General features: G+C 35.7%; 1 protein-coding gene across 1 annotated transcript; it reads right to left on the bottom strand.

Moving 5' to 3' along the window:
- Window positions 1–305: 305 nt before the first annotated feature.
- fam83b (family with sequence similarity 83 member B) lies at window positions 306–18,086 on the bottom strand. Its single transcript, XM_026224734.1, has 5 exons — window positions 17,438–18,086; window positions 14,001–14,494; window positions 9,342–9,506; window positions 3,825–3,949; window positions 306–3,388 (listed from the first exon to the last, which is right to left on the bottom strand). Exons 2-5 carry the CDS (start codon window positions 14,445–14,447, stop codon window positions 1,333–1,335), a joined length of 2,793 nt encoding a protein of 930 aa, XP_026080519.1. The 5' UTR covers window positions 14,448–14,494; window positions 17,438–18,086; the 3' UTR covers window positions 306–1,332.
- Between the last annotated feature and the right edge of the window lie 348 nt (window positions 18,087–18,434).

Here is an 18,434-nt window from a genome sequence, read left to right as displayed (position 1 = left end):
ACATGAGTCATTTCGCAAGTCTAATAAAAGCTGTTTGATTTTTGGGATGAATCACCTCAGGAAAGCGGCCATGAAATCCTAAGACCAGCCGATTCTTGTTAACACCACCTTGAAGGACTTTTGCTTTTGCATGATGCTGCATCCTCACCAGTAGGTGTCAGTATGAAGTCCAGGAATACTTACCAAATTAATTAAAGCTGTTAATTATATACACAATATAAGCCGTTATCAAACTTGATGCTAGTAAATACAAACAAATGAGTAAATTGCATGATTATCTTCCTGTTCCTCACATCATAATACTGTTTCAACATCATGACCATTCATTTATTTGGTAAGTAGCCTATTGGGATACAAGCAACAGTGACTGTATTTGTGTGCAAAAACAAACAAACAAACAAACAAAAAACTAAGTAGTAACTGTAGTAAGAGAAACTGCGTTTGACATTGTTTGTGCAGTATACTCTATACTGTGCATGTTCACTGTGAGTGAAATGATACTCATTAATGCACATATTTAATAGAGAACTGTTTTGGATCAATCATGACACAGACCATCTTAACACAAGCAACATCATGAGCTATATATAGTGCAAAAGCAGTGTGGTCACCCTTAAAGATAGCTAAGCACCAATTACCCACAAGCCAACATTATATGTTATATATTATATAGCATTTCTGTTTAGATGTTAAACAATCTGGGATATCTCTGGGAAGCATTTTACCAGGCTGAAGTGCAATTTAAAGTTGTACAGATGGTTTCTACAGCTTGTAAGCAGACATTTTTCTTTCTTTTTTCTCAGTAAATGTTTCAAGTTGCAATTACTCAAGTGACAGATGTAATGAACCCAGTCTGCCCATTATCCCAACACAAAACATTCCTTTTAAATTTACAAATAATATTAATAATAATAAAACAGAAAGCTACTACAAAGTAACAGTGTAACAGTGCTTGCAGCATTTTCCACCAGTTATATTGCAAACCTTCAACACTGGCACTAGCAATAATGCATTCAAGTAAACATCACTGTTCCAAATTTTCAAAGTCAAAATGTGTAATTTTTTGTAATTTTTTCTACTATACCAGTTTAATATGCAATGACAGTTTCATCAAGCCATTAAACTCGAGCATCCCAGCCAGTCTGACACAACAACCTAGACAATAGTTAGGGGCAGGAGTATTGGTTAGTCTGACCATTGGAAGGTGTAGAATAGTGCTTTAGAAACCTGTTTGAAAATACTTATTTGTGCAATTTTTGCAATTCCATTTGGTCAGTAAAAAGTGGTGCAGAAATGACTAGCTTCAGCTCCAACATCATTTCACTAGTTGTTTTAGTACTTATTCTTGTGTATTAAATTTCCTACCCTTTGAATGAAACGACCAATTTTATTGTCATGTCCCTGCGCCTGCTGGTTTGTATAACTGCTATGATCATTCGTGGGCTGTCTTCTTAAAAAGACAGAATTCCTTGTTTTCTCGCTTACATGACTCTGTGGGGGTACATAGGCAGGCTGTCCTGCTGTGGGACGCCTGCTTTCAAATGAGCAAAGTGGCTCAAATCTGCTATACAGCCTGTTTACTGATACTTGCTGCTTTGACACGAGATCTGATCTGGTTAGTGTCAATTCTGTCTTCTCATTCTGAGAAATTGCCGTGGATTGTTCCTGTGTTCTGGAGGTCTCTGCACTTGCAGGGGTGTGAGAGGGATGAAGCTCTTCGGTGCTAAACCGAGGTGTAGATGCCTCTCCTGCCAGGCCAGGAGATTGATTCTCAGCTCCAGGGATCTTCCCATTAGCTCGCTTTAGTCTGATGCTCTCAATGGACTTGGTGGAATTGGCAGTGCTACCCTGGTGTTTCTTGTCTTCCGCGGTGTCATCATAATCGTAGACAATCGTATCTGTGCTGCTTCCCATTTTAAGACTTTCTGAGTTCTTTCCTTTTGGTGAGCTGTCCCCCTTTTGTGGGATGTTAAGAAGGGATTTTATTTTCTTGGTGCTCCTTTTCAAGAAGTGCTGCGATGATGCGCTGTTAGTTTTCGAAGGCTGAATGTCCTCCGTGTCCAGAAGCGTTGCTGACACAGTTCTTGAGGGAGGCTCTTGCCATATGTTTCCTGAGGTAGTTTTCCTCTCATCTGCCTTTTTGAAATCATGATGAGAGATGGACCTCTGGTCCTCTTTGAAATTTTGTGTGTACGCTCCATTTCTGGGATTCACATTTGAAGACACATCGCAGACTTTCTGTTTTCTAGGTAAAGATGCATACATGTAACTGGAGGGCTCATTAAAGTTACTGTTACATGTCTTGGACCTGGGATCGGCCAAGCTGTGTCTTTTGTATCTGTCATCTTGCTGGTAGTCATGCTCCTTGTTTGCTAATCGATTTTTGGCCCTGTTTAAACTTGCGTATATTGCATCCCTTCCAGAGCCATAGGTCATGTTACTTCCTGAGTTTTCTAAAATCTGTATACTGCGCCTCTTCAGCATGTAGTCATCGTGCTGGGCTGTCTGATTCCACTGGGTTGAGGAATACATCTGAGCGTTTGACTGTATTCGTGCTGGATCATGGATGGAGGATGCTGAATTATTGGAGTAGCTATTTGTCTCTGGTTGTTCCGGTATAGTAGACGTGAAAACAACCGATGACCTGATGCGAGAGTGTTGTGGAGGCGCCATTTTATTCTCCTCAAATTGGTCCAGATAATCGTAGTTCTCATCGTAAGGGGCATCGTTGCTGTTGTTAAGGTAAGACTCTATCCTCCATGTCCGAAGGAAGGACTTGGAAGTACTTGCTAAACTGGGCAGGTTTTGCCTCATGTTGAGAATTTGTTTGTCATGGCCATGGTAAGACTGGCGCATGTTTAAGCCTCTGAACTTCGGGTTGATGACGTAACTTTCATACTGGTTGTCCACATTGTTGGAGACACCACCATAATGGTTGCTCTCTGCTGCCACGTTCCAATTACTAGAGCCATGATTGGCCAGTTTTGGTAGATACACAGGCTCCTGCCGTTCTCCTGCGTAACTGTGTCTTTTGTAAAACTCTGATGTGTCTTGAAGGAATCGAGCATGGGGTGTAACAAGTGGTCTTTCTTCAACCTCTCTCAGTGCTGAGAATCCTGATCTTCTTTCACAGGCTTGCCGGTAAACAGCATCAAGCGTATGCCTCAAATGATCTTTTCTTTCAAAGGGCTTGCTGGAATGAATCAGATATCCATTCACTATACCATTGGGCTTCGTCTCACACTGGTTCACACCTGCAATCTGAAACTGAGCTGGGACTGTCGATCGAGCATACAGCGTTCGAAATTCCTCATCGTAAGTCTCCACTAATTGGCCTGTTATAACTTGAACCATGCTGAGGTTGATCTTCTCGTAAGACCACATGAAGCTGTCAAACAAGAAAGGAAGACAAGCATAGTTATTAAATTCATTCCTAGCAACATATGCACATGTGTTAGAAAGCAGTTCATTCTGGGAAAGTTTTAAATGACTGCAATCATTTGAAAAATGCTTCTGAGAGCCAGAAATTTGTGCACTTTTTGTTGACATAGGTTAAATGTTTTTGGAGTCCTTATATAAAGTGTCCCAAAGAAGGATATGGACACTGAAGACAGATTTTGAATGCATTTTTAAGCATAAATGGCTTTAGATTATAATGCAATAGCTATTTATTTTTATTTGAGCAAATCTCTTCACAAAAAGTAATTTGCATTACAAAAATAATAATAGTAACAATAATATAAATGTATATATAATCTTCATCATCATCATCATCATCAAATTAATTAAAAAGTAAAATAATAATAAAACAAATACCACCTCACCTGTATGATCCAAAAAATACCTTTTGGCAGTCTACCAGAATAAATTTCTGCCCCATTCCTCCATGGAACTTTACCCCAGATTTGCAACAATATTCCTGGCCTTTCACTGTGCGTATCCTCATATTCTATAGCAAAGAAAAAAAGAAAAGAAAAAAAAAAAACAGTTATATTTTAGCAAGACAACAAGCAAATAGAAATATGCAAGTATGCCTATATGTATATATGCCAAGCTTTCTGAGGGGAGGGTTCTGGGCTCAGAATGTAGCCCAAAGCTGGAGAACTCCCTCATTATCCCAAGCTGGGATAGGAATAGTTAAGGAAGGAGGAGTTAGGGTGGAGAAGGGATGCCAGAAAAAAGTGAAGTTGGCTGTATACATATTTAGTGTTAGGCTAATTAAGTTGATTATCTGAACGTGCTCTTACTGTGCTCATTCGGTTGATTACCTGAACTGTTCCTTTAAAGGTTGTTCTTATTATAACATCAAGTACTTCGGTACAGTGTAATCGATTATTAAAAAGTCTGATGCAATATAAGTTCCACCTTAATTTTATTTCTTGCTGATGTGAAGATTTTCATCCAGCCACTTTTTATTCATTCTGGTTTTTAAGATGTACTTAAAAATCAATTCCCAATGAACAAAGTCCTGTCCAGCATTTTTTCCCTACCAAATATCCATTTTTACTCAAACATATGTGAGCCTGGATCACAAAACCAGTTTTTAATTTGCTGGGATATATTTAATAGCCAAAATATATCGTATGGGTAAATATTTTACATTTTATGTCAAAAATCATTTGGGATATTAAGTAAAGTTCATGTTCCATGAAAATTATTTTTACATTTTTTGTACATTTTTGAATAGTAAAATTAGATTAGATTAGATTAGATTAGATTAGATTCAAGAATCAAGAAGAAATGTAGTTAGCATCTAACCAGAAATGCAAAAAGCAGTAAGTACAGAATATATAGTCTACAATATGTTACAAATGTACAATAAATATACAGTTAAGGCTATGGACATATCTGCATGATATACAGATACTATGATCATACTATACAGATGGATTATGTAATAAGTGTATTTACACTATAAGCAGAAACTATGAAGATAACTTACACTAGTGCAATGCCCATTAAAAAGGTGAATAGAAAAATATTCCAGTGTGCAAACGGATTATTCCGTATTCTAGATGAACAGATAGTAGTGCAAGTAATAACAAGTTAACTGTTTTTTGTTTGTTTTTCTGTAAACCAGATGTAGTGTTGAGGACATGAATTGGTAAGAACTTAATTTGGACCATTTTAAAAGCAATTTTCTTAGTATTTTGAATTTTTTGCACCCTCAGATTCCAGATTTTTAAATAGTTGTATCTTGGCCAAATATTGTCCTATCCTAACAGACCACACATCATTTGAGCTTATTTAATAATCTTTAAGAGGATGTATGGATCTCAGTTAAAAAAAAAAAAAAATTGACCCTTATAACTGGTTTTGTGGTCCATGGACACATACTGTATGCTGTATTTGGTGTTTCATGCTGATTTGATGAGAAATTACACAGAGACATTGTTAAGTCTGTTTAGCAGAAAGAAAATGAAAGGCAAGCAAACCACATTATTGCTGTGTAAATACAGATAATGTCAGGAAGTCTGTCTGGTGAGGCCAAGGGTCCTTTCTTATCACTGCTGCTAAAGCGACACAGCTGTTAAAATGTATATGTACTAGGGGTGTGACGAGACACTTTCTCATGAGACGAGACGAGATGAGACACGAGACTGGGTACACGAGTACTAGACAAGATTAGATTTTTTTTTTTTTTTTAAGACATCCTCAATGATTAAATATATAGGGAAAAACAGTCTTTATTCAACTGTAAAAACACAAAATGCTAAATAAAAATGTAGGTGCATTTTGAAATCAACTTGTACTTGATGAAATTTAACATCTATTTAAAAAAGAAAATTGAAGCAGTAATAAACAACATATAAACACTGTAGAAGGTTTTGCCACAAACTCAACTGACAGATAAGTAATTACATTACAAAAATTATAAATATTATAATAGTCTATACTTTAAAGTGGAAGTGAAGCAGTCAGTTTAGTAAAGTGATTTGCATTTTAATATTATATATATATATATATATATATATATATATATATATATATATATATATATATATATAAAATGTATCCATTTAAAAGAATGAAGCAAGACTACGGCTTTCTTCTTTCGTCAGGGGGGTTTGGTGACAACATCTGTGTTTTTCAGATGGAATTTTAAAGAATGCGACACACGTCTCCTTGAAAAACAACAACGACAAACGCTGAAATCATGCGAGCATCAGGCTCACTTCTGTGTGTAGAAAATGAAACTGCGAGTAAGCACCATTCATTAACAGACTAATGATGATGGGCATGTCTTGTGCAACTGTAAAATGTAAGTTTATTGTTTCCACTGCAAAGAAAGTCTCTTAAATTTAATTTAAAATAGTAAATCAACCATAACAATTTCAGGATTTATATCAGCTGCTGTTGCTATGTTATGTATTCAAAAAATGTCAGTAGCAGAAAAATACTCCGATGTTGGCACTTAGTGGGGTGTGGTGAGAAAAATATCTTAATTGCAGCTTGTTTTTCATAAAATAATAGTTAGTTAAAACCCTCTAGGAAGAAGTGGGAGGGACGGTGTTTCCATTTCATAGCTTCTTTATATGGCTCATCATGAGAACATGAATATTTCCGTCACATTTGACAATAGAGTTAACTGATTTGCTTACAAAGAGCAAAGAGGATATTTAGTTGAAACTGATCAGGTCAAAAATATTTTCTAATCTTCTTTTGTTGGTTATGTACAGTAGGCTATATGTTTCTCAAAGTTTCTCAAAGAACGGCTCTTTAATTTCAACAACTTTAATTTCCTTTATCACCCTGAACAAAGAACAAACATTTCTGAGAAACGAGACCTCTGAAAAAGAAACAAGAGTAACAGCATGACAGGTTTGCAGATTGCTGTTGACATTTTGTTTTTCTGGTTATGCGTTCTGTCAGTCACATCTTTACATTGACATCAGCCCCATCCATCAGCTTAGAAGAATATAATGCAGATAAATGAGGAAATCTTGTCAAACGCAGGAATCAAATATATGTATCTAATAACAAAAATTGCATTTGTTGGCATCAACATCACAGATATACTGTACAGCTGCTGTCCCTTATTAATAAAATTATTCTTCAGTCATTGCAAGGAATGGGTGTTCATTTTACAGATAAAACTAAACTCCTCCATGTTTATAAAATTGTCAATTATTAAAGGGGTCACTGATTATGATTTCACCTTAACTTTAGTTAGTGTGTAATGTAGCTGTTTGATCATAAAAAAATAATGCTCAAACTTCAATGAAAGGAAGAAATTGTCTTTTACAGAACTCACATCATATGGCCTACAACAAGTGGCTGGTAGGGACTACAACAAGCTACTTCCTGGGTCAGTGATGCAAAAGAGGGGGAGGGGCAATGTTGGTCTGCTTTAAACCTTCTACACACTGCACAATTTTAGCAATCCTAAAAGATCATTATAAATCTCTCTGTGCAATATAGATCTAATAATCTTGTATGACATGCACTCAATACTGTACGATGTTGACACCTTGTAACACATGCAGTAGACCAAGTTACTATTGAAGAATAAAACGTCTAGTGGTAAACAAAAACAGTATGACAAAGCACAGTTTGGCATCTGTAATTTTTATGTTTGCTGAAAAAAAAGAGAAAGTTGTGAAAGAGGGAGTTAAAAAAGAGTTAAAGATGTAAGTATTTACATACAGAACTACCAAATATTGCTACAAGTGTGATTACATCATACAATAATTGCTGTTAATAGTGTTCATCGTCTGGTTGACTGTCTTGTATAAATTTTTCTGAACATTTCTGTCATATGCACATAAACTGACAGTCACCACTGATAAGTTGCTACTAATTATTGTAGAAACTTAATTTTCTGTAAAGCTGCTTTGCAAAGATTTGTTTGAGAGTGTGTGTGTAAAAAGTACTATACAAATAAACTTGAATTGAACTGAATTTAGTTTTAGCGCATTGTTCCATTGAACAACACAAGATTCAGGTTCATTTTTATTGGCTGGGCAGTAAATGTGGGTCATAGCAGTGTGCGATGATCATGCTGCATTTCTGACCCTGTAAAAAATTTCTTTGTACGGAAGACCTTGACAACAGCCGTCTCTGAATGGCTCTACACACCGCATGAGTTTCCATGTTTCCAAGACAAAAGATTGGCATTGTGAATCAATCTTGCCCATTTCTGTGATTGTGGCTTCTAAATGGTGGTCATATATTGTACAGTTAGAGATGTTCAAAGACGGCCATTGTCACAGTCTTAGGACCAAAAGCATCATACACACAAAGTCACAACACCGTTATGGTAAAACACATGACACTGTATTTGTGTGCGCTCATCTTTTAAGTTGGGATAAATTGAGCCAGAATTTTCTGGGACAACATTATGACAGTTTGTATGTCGGTTCATGTCAGGATGTCGGGATACTCCATCCCAAAATTACAATTTTGTCAATAATCACTTAATGACTTTGTTTGTCTTCGGAACAAAATTTAAGATATTTTGGATGAAATCCGGGAGGCTCGTGACTGTCCTATTGACTGGCAAGTAAATTACACTGACAACCGTAACATTTTGTACGCAGAGAAAACAATAATAATGACTTTATTCAACAATTTGTCTCCTCTCTCTTTCTGCATCACCCTAGCGCCATTTTGAAGAATATCTGCTAAATACAAACACCATTCATTCTTCTGTGCCAACCGTGCTGCAAGGATACAAATTGTTGAATAAAGTCATTATTTTTGTTTTCTTCACGTACAAAATTTTCTTATCGCTTCATTACATTATGGTTGAACCAATGATGGCAGATGGGGGTAAGTGATTAATAACAAAATTTAAACTTTGGGGTGAAGTATTCCTGTATGTTTCAGTTCAGAGTGTGTTTTGATCCAGTACACACATTCTTGTCTCCGTTAGCGAGTGCAGTCAATTAAGAAAACCCTTTCAAGCACAGGTTCATACCTTAAGCAGTATGCTTCCCTCTTGTCAATGGTAGAGAGGCAACGTATTTATCTAGAGCTGCACTGTTCTCTTGAGCAGAACAGGATGCTCAGACCCTCTCAGACATGCACTTCACTTCACTGCCTGCTCTGGATTTCAGTGAAACCACACATTGAAATGCAACCAAACACACACTTTCTGATATGCAGTAGCGTTGTTAAAAGGTGTATACAAGGCAAAGCCAGAATCATATCACTGGACCAAAACATGTTTTGGAATATTTTTCCATCTCTACATTTGTTTTATTCTTCTTTTATTTCATTTTTTTGCATGTTTGTTTTCTAAAAAGGTGTTAATATAGTAAAGGATGCTGTTCTGGGATGGAGATTATTTTGATGACACATGATTTGAAGGCAATATACAGTAGAATACGGTCACTTACCCTGAGTTTTTGGATTTGGATGTCTTGTTTTTCTATCATATTGAGAAAGCTTTTGAAGTGATTGTGGTCGAGGAGAACGTAGACAGAAACACCTCTGACTGAGGCATCCACCATTTCTTTAAAGATGTCCACATCGGTGAAAACATCCATTGCAATTGCTATGACCTGTACAGACATAAAAATGAAAACATCAGTCAAAATGTGAGGATTTTGTGGTGTTCGCTTTCAGAGACAGGCCGTCTCTGATATTATCTTAAACCAATGATATCCCTGTCAGTTACACAAAGCAGAGGTGCGAACCAAAGTTGTCAGCCCAGAAGCTGCTTCGGTTTATTAAAACGACACCCTTGTTTTTCTTTGACTCAGAAAAAATGCATATAGACTGATTTTAATAACGTGAAAGGTAGCCTTCATGAAACCGACAGTATGTATTTTCTTGGGCCTTTTGCTTAATATTAAACAGAAAGAAGTCAGGGGAGAAGACTCTTCAGTTTGTATTATTAAAAGGCCTAGTCCGAGCATTTGTCTTTCAGGAAGACCAACATTCCTTGATTCAAGCCTCGACAGGTTTAAGATGTTCCGTTAATGCTGAATGAGTCTTAGAGAAAGTCGTATTTGCCACACCCTTGACAACATGTACTGATTAACAAATGATTAATAAAGAATTTCTACAGAAATTGACGAGATCTTGTCAGTATGAGAAATGTTGCCCAGCATATAATCTTGAGCAACGTTTACAATTTTGTATGTCAAATAAAGCAATGAGAGGCTTTATGAGAGATTTTGCCTTGACTAAGGTTGTAAGGTACCACTCAAAGATGCGCAACAGGGGTAAAAACAGCAATATGAAAAAAAAATGCTTTATAAAATAAAGGTTGAAAATAAGCAAGCCTTCAGTAATGCTTGTTTAGCTCATTCATTCTCCACACGCTCACATTTTTAAACCGAGCATATCTTGTTGACTTGGACAAAATAATAACCCAAGTGCTTAAGGGTTAACAGCATACGCAAAAACATATTGGTAAATACAAGTAAATGGTTATAATGGCAATTAAAAAGCTTTAAAGATTTAGATTTAAAAAGCTTGCAAAAAAAAAAAAAGAAAAAAAAAAGAAGACATTTCTCACACCTGCTTTCATACATTTATGCTAAAAATCTGTCAACACATCAACCAAAAAAAATCTATATATTCCATTGTATAATGCTCTTATGTCTAAATAAATGAAACCATCTTTAGATTAAATGAATCTTGGCTTGGCAGAGGCTAGTATATCAGTCAATATCATTTGGCACCCTAGATGAGAATCCTCCCCCCAAACACACCTGACAAGATACTGTATAGATCGCTCAAGTGTTTCATTGCTGTGAGTCGACTATAGGGAGCACATGTAATCAGATATCCAGAGCCACATGAGGTGCAGTTCATTCAGCACACTGAGATTGGTTTGGCCTCATGAGATACGGTCCTATGTGGTCACCTAATGAGCCTGACTCTGCTCTGCACTTGGGGGGGGGGGGGGTATACTGAAAAGTGATCCATCATGATCAATCAATTAAAAGGCTTCTTGCACTGAATATGGAAACCAAATATTAACATTACTAAATCACACCAACCAATCTAATTTTAATAGTTTACAGCAAGTAGAAACAGGTAACAATTGTGGGTTGCCACATAATGCATTTTAATGTATTAACAAATTAATAATGATTAATAAATTATAGCACTATAAGCATATCCAACCTTAAACATACATACTGTACACTTTAAGTGGTATCTCAACTTCTTGATAATTAACAATTGTAAAACGTAAACAATATTATCCGCCAGCAAAAAGAATGAAAGTTACAGTAGATGTATTGTACATCTAATTGTACTTAAGTACAATATACTCACACAGAGCAATACTATATAGCAAATTTATGCTGCTTGATTAATAATTTTGGTACAAAAGGTTAACTATATTATGACTTAGCTCTATATGTAAAGTTGGATATACAGAATATCTCACTTTATCTGCATAAATACAGTATATGCATGAAGGATGATGTAGAACATAGCAAATCTCAAAAGTGAGATAGCTTGTATCGTTGCAAAATGTAAACTATAGTATTATCGCTCAGCTCTAATTGGCTATATATGATTATGTTAAAATATTATTTTCATTAACGTCACATAATCTGGGAGCATGCAATCCAGGAACTTGTTCAATTGTGCATTGTTATGTAGACTGTAGATAATCATAATAGTAATGACTCACAAGTATGTATTCATTCAAAACCTTTTAAAATTCAATGATATTCCACACCCAAATATGGATTGGGAAGAAACATAAAGTCCATTATATAATGTCTAATCAAATGATAAGATCACATCCTTTTTTTTTTTTTTTTTCACTCATCAAGTCATACAATTTGACCAACAGTGAATTGATGAGAGCAAATTCGGACGATATTGTTCTCAGTCACAAGCATGCATCTCAGTCCATCTTTGTACAGTGATTATTAGACGTGCTTAATCATTATTAAATGAGCCAAGGCTTTAATCATCTCTCATAATCACAACACAAAGAAAACTGCATTACTTAGAAAGGAGGCATTGCTTTCTCACTTATTACTAATAAAGACTGCTCCACACCTCAGAAGCAAAGGCTTTCTTTGCATGACTAAATGTTTTTCTTTTTTTTTTTCCTTTTTTTTTTTTTTAATGTGGTAAAGCTTGCTTCTCATAGGCACACCTACATACTTCTGGCACTCCTGTCTCATCAACTGCAAAGGGAGTGATCATTTCAGCATTGCACATTGCACAACTAGTTCCATTGTTTGCTGTGTGTTTGTTCAGCACAGTTTAGCTGCCACTGTTGCTGGGAAGAGACTTCTGTATTGTGTACATGACTGATGCCTGAGGGAGAAAGAGATGCACCTGGCCTTATTACATCTTTAGCAACAGTTCAAGACGTCACAACTCTGGGCCTGCTTTCAGAAGTCATGATTTAAAGGAAATCAATTTACAGCCTCCTCTGTGATTATCTGGGAATCACGGGGTGAACTTTTCCTGTACTCCTGTAACAATGCAACGGTTCATTGCTCTGACAGACAGCAATGCTGCTCTCATCAGTACCTTGTGCAAAAAATGTATACAAGCGTATGGACACCTAATCATTAATATTATTCAGAAACCGAAAAATAAATAAATAAAGCAAGCATTCATACATTGGAGTCAGTTTAAGGGTTTAACTCTGAAGCCAAATTTCAAAAAGAAACAATTGAACTGTAATGTAAAATAAATACATAAATAATTGGCCTTTTCATTTTTAATCAAAATGTCATAAATGGACCCTCCAGTCACAACAACAGATCCACTCTGGTATCATATGCATGACTTCTTCATTCATTTAGACTATTTAAACCCCGCCCCTTTCTTACGACTGCCTGCAAGCTCACATTCAGTCAATCCAAACAACAGCAGATGAGAGAACATTGTGACTTTAATGAGAAAACAGATGCTATGGCATTTCATTTAGAGAATGTTGCACTATCATGGCAGATTTTTTTTGTACTGCCTCTTGTAAATAAATAGGTGCAAATATACCATTCAATTTTGAGGCAATTCATTTAATGTAGGCATTAACTTCATACTGTAGGGCTTGTCAAACTTTAGCTAAATGTATCAAATTACAGATACACAAAATGAAGTAGCTAAAAATAGATTTAGAATTAGAGTATACTCTGAGAGCCTCTATGATGTTTTTTCTTTATAGTGTGCTAACATAATTTATTTAGAAAGATTTTCTCTGTACTCTAAAGGTAGAAGCTGTCTACAAGGCTTAGCGCTGTAGGAAAGCACGCCTATATGATAGGTGATTCCAGTGAAGATCAAAGACAAACTTTGTATCTCAACATTTAAAAGATCTCTGCTCATATAGCCTTGATCTGTTACTATTCGTCCCTGAAGAAAAACAGCAAGCTATAATAACAACTCACTCTAGAGGATGCCTAGAAAATACCGTTTAACCTTAGAAGCACTGACCTTATTTGAGGAAATAATTTTTCTCATATTATATGGAGAAAAAAAAAAAAGATAATTATAATAACAATTGGCCTTTTTCTTAGCTACCTTCATTTTCTTTTTCTCCATAGACATTTAAAAATTGCAAACATTAATCTTAATTAAAAAAAAGTATTTTTAAATCATAATATCAGACAAAAAGTGCTTCCTTACAGTTTTTGAATGAACAACTCATTCCTCGAAGCATTGGCGGAAAATGATGCATAAGAGAATCAATAACAAACATGTACTATGATTTAAGTCTTTGATTATTTATAGGTACAATATAGACTGACATCCAATATATTTAAATGCATACAAATATGAACAGTGAAACCAAGTGAAACTAATTTTCCCAACCTGACGGGTGCAATGATGCTTGGATCACTCCTTGTGGGTTTTGAAACCACAACCTTCCAATTACTAACCAGATCTGTTACCACTAGTCTACAATATCATTCAAAAGCTCAGTTTTGATTCTAGGGCATTCTTGAGCTTCTTGCATGCATGTTTCTTAAGTCTGAGCACAATTCAAAGCACGTGATCTACAGAAGGACTTGCTTCAAAGAGGCGTTTATTTACACCCTTTCAGCATGCTGTTTTATCAACATTACCTGCCTGGCATCCTGTATTTGTTTGCGGATCACTTCCTTGATAGTGGGGCTGTTTTGCTTTGGCGGGTGGAACAGCAGGTCTATCTTGGTCTCGAGTCTTCTGTGCGGGACGTCTGGCCAGCCTAAATCCAGGTTTGGCGGCTCAGTGTCGGAGTGAGTGGGCCAGTATGTGCCTGTGGAGGTCGTATCATCCTTTGTACAGTCCTCTTCCTCTGAGTGGTTGCTGGTGGAAGGCTGCACAGAGCTCTCTGTAATATGGTTGATTTCCTCTTCAGAGAGGAAACCGCATATGCCTTCCTCTTTGATGAAATTTTGATAAGAAGCTTCTCCCTCTTTAACCAGGCAGTCGATGGCTAACCGATATGCTTCCTTGTAATGTGGCTGTATGTAATCTTCTGCCTTGAACTCTCCCTTTGAGGAGGACAGCAGTGAAAAATCGGATTCCATCACAGGGTCGATTTGGATTCCTCAAAATGCTGTATAGCCGTTGTAACCTAAGAAACAACACACATTATGTTTAACAATTCTGTACATCAACAATATTATGTAACAGCTCACCTAGATACATCCATGATAGCATCTTTTATGGATTTCAAGTTTGGTTATTTTGTTGGTCCCTTTTGAGCATTCTGTTGCACCCACGGGTCAACTGCTGTAACTCTCATTAAAGTGTAAGTGGACTGTCTGATTATTATCCGCTCGTTTCCAAATGTACATTCTACTGACTATAAGTGACTTTGCAAGAACGTCAACTTATGCTAACCTTAACCCCAACAGTCTACTAAAACTCTACTAACACTCTGGTAAGAGGGATCATCATAAAGGGACCATCACAATAAAGTAAAACCAGAGATTCTTCTTTGCTATTAAGGCTGTGTTTTCCAAGCTTTATACATTTCTTGTTTATTATTTTCAGCCACGTATTCAAAATGTCCCCATTAAGACCCTCAAAGAACAGCCATTGCAGGCTTCTAGACAAGATGTCTAAACAAAACCGCCCAGAAAATGTAATAATTGCTGTAGTTTTGAGCTTCAGGTCCTGCCATTTGTCTTAATGCTGTTGCTATCATGGTTTGTGTCATTGCAGGAACTGCTTGTATGAACATGTTACTCCTCCACAATCATTTGGTCTGGAATGATGACTCTCATGCATCAGTACCATTACTCTGAACTTACTTTGCACTTACTTTTTTTTTTTTTTTTTCCATGATGTATCTTTAAATACATCATATCCTGGGACCCATACACATTTTTGTCTAGTAAATCCCACCTCCCCTCAACACCGCCCTACACCAACTAGCTGCAGTAAGTAGAAAATCATGTCTGTGAATATTAGGCATTTAGACTGGGCCCAAATGTTCCCTACCCAAAGTTAATTATTCATTTGGAAATATGTCTACATGATTACTGCACTTGTCAAGTCATTACACCTGGCTTTTAATACTGAATATATATATATTGTTTTGGTTGGTATTATTCTTTTTACTTAGTTATTTTTAATATTAATTATGATCAGATAAGTATTATTATTATTATTAGTAGTAGTAGTAGTAGTAGAAGTAGTAGTATTAGAAACTGATGCATTGCCTACCAGAGCTGATTTTGTCTTCATCTCATGTAAGTCTACACAAATACTGTCTTATATATATATATATATATATATATATATATATATATATATATATATATATATATATATATATATATATATATATATATATATATATATATATATATATATATTTTTTTTTTTTTTTTTTTTTTTTTTTTAATGAGAGCCCATTTAAAACACTGAGCAACAGCAGTGATCAAACTCTCCAGATGTAACATGTTCTGCTGCTGATGAAACTGTGACTCACTGTTCCTATGAAGAAGCTGTCCTGGATTTCTTTTTCTTTTCTTTTTTTCTGAAACTGTGAGAAAATGTTGACATTATTGAATAGTGCTGCTTTGTTACTGAGTTTGGCCACCAGACGCTACCAGAACATTTTATTTCCAACTTAATAATGTTTGCTAGGTGTAGGACAGTTTGTTTAGTTAGCTGACACTTTCTAAATGTTGCCGCTAAGTAAGTCTATAAGCCCCGAAGAAAAATAGTTATCCCAATCATTTCAATAGTTGCAGAACCCTTCAAGCCTGCTAATGGCCACTTAGACACAACTGTCTGAGTCAGTTGTCTAATCTGTAACTGTCACTTTAACAGGTGCTCAATATAGTAACTATAATGTAATGAAACATTCACGATTAATATGATGCTTTCCAATATTAATAATATTTAACTACATTTAATAAATATAAAATAAATACAAATTATGTACTTCACCTTCAACGAAATTCAAAATTAAGACTGAAACAGTGGGCACATTAAGCATTAATAGTCCATCATAATGATGTGTTGTTTGTCTATATTAAGGATTTGATAGTATATTGTCGAGTAAATATTCAAATCAACCAATCAATCAGTCAGTTGTGCATATTAACAGAGTTCTTCAGAAAAAATAAATAATATGGAAAATAATATTCGCTTTTTCTGTTTGCTTATTGCAGGACAGTTAGTTACAGATGGTATATCTATTACCAAGTAACAGTAACTTTCGGGTGAAAACCAAACACTGCAAAACCTTGATGCCATTAAAAAAAAAAATAATAATAATAATAATAAAAAAAGGTTATTTCCCAGAATCCATCAAGGTTCATCCCATTTCAAATTCATCCCATCAGGCATAATTAATTCATTCAACTTGACGTGACTTGATCAGCAGGTGCTGAGATCTCCACAGGCCTAAAGCATTGACAAGGAGTTGGCATGCAACACTTAAAGTTATTCGGAGCCCCACCTGCTCTGACATGCTGATTAATACGCTGACTGAATAGCAAAGGCAGTTTTGGTATACCCAAACTAAATGCTGGGTATTTAACAAATCATTTTGTGGTTCTGTGAGAGAAATTTGTTACTACAATAACACTATTTTTATTGCGTTTGGATTTTACCTTTTATATTGTATATTCAAAAGATCTTAAAAATGTATTTTGCTTGCAAAAGCACAGTTTCACTAAACAAGTAATTCAGAAAGAAAATAAGAGAAAAGCTAATTCTGCGAATTTCCACAAAGTTTTTCAAATATCTGTTCATCTTCTAGATCACAAGACATCAGCACATTCCAAAGATAAATCTAGAACTAAAATCTATTTAAATCGTTTGTGAGAACCCTAATGAGGTCATTGTACACATTCTCAGAACTAGTCCGTCACAATGTCATGCAATAGAATTGTGAAACATATCTTTCAATATGCAAAATCAATACAGGCAGATATATAGCAAAGTAACCTGTCATCTGTACTCTGCAGCTTTTTTTTCACTGGTTCCAAATAATTCAGTATTTCAGTAACATCGAGTTATACATTCAAGCCTTTGCCATTTGTAAAACGTTACTTACTTAAAAGGAAAGCATCATAATGTGTCTCTTAGCATTCTTATCCTGTGTTGTACCAGCAGAGATGAGGTATGTCACAAGCTAAAGGAGGTTTGTTCGTCTCTGAAGAAAAAAAAAACAATGTGTCTGAACAGGTGAAGTGCTGAAAACCTGGTAAAGGGTGGGGACTCAAGTTTTCACATGCAAATGATGAGAGCGTCTCACTCGCCAGAGGCAGTAAACCTGTCTGACATACCGAAGACACGCCTCTTCCCCTCTATCTTTCAGCCTGCGCCTCTATTCTTTCATAGAGTTCATAGTTCACTGAGATAAAGTTGACCATTTCTATTTCTGACAGAGTCTATCGTCTTCTCACTGACAGGGGATATGTTTTGTAAATGTGACACGTACGAAGTTTCAGTGACTTCAGTGGTCTTTTTTAATGAATGAATTCATTTATTTTTGGAGGCATGTTTTGATCTATCAAAACACTCCTCGTGCTATCCATGCACTGTCGTCTTTAAATTTACATACCTCCAAAGATCAAGGAGACTGTCAAAAGGCTTCTGCTACACATGCGCTTGGTATAAACGATGGCATCTTGACTTCAATGGGATATGCTGCTCATTCAACAGTTTGTGTGGAAGGAACAAATGGAGTTTTCATGTGGGTGGTTTTGACTGAATGACTTTCATGAAACTTTTTTTTAATCTGTTCTCGATGTGGACAGAACATATGAGGATAGGACAATATTTGACCAAGATACAACTATTTGGAAATCTGGAATCTGAGGGTGCAAATAAAAATTAAATATTGAGAAAATCATCTTTAAAGTTGTCCAAATAAAATTTTTACTAATCAAAAAGTAGGTTTTGATATATTTATGGTAATAAATTTACTAAATATCTTCATGGAACTTGATCTTTACTTAATATCCTAATGATTTTTGGCACTACTGAATCTCCGGCACAATGGCAAAAGCAATTGTTTTTTGTCTTGAGGGATCAGCTTGCTGTAAGAA

Source organism: Carassius auratus, chromosome 38 (genome assembly GCF_003368295.1).
Source record: "Carassius auratus strain Wakin chromosome 38, ASM336829v1, whole genome shotgun sequence".
NCBI classification, from domain to species: domain Eukaryota; kingdom Metazoa; phylum Chordata; class Actinopteri; order Cypriniformes; family Cyprinidae; genus Carassius; species Carassius auratus.
Note: the sequence above shows the minus strand (reverse complement) of the source record. Positions and strands in the feature narration are given on the sequence as shown.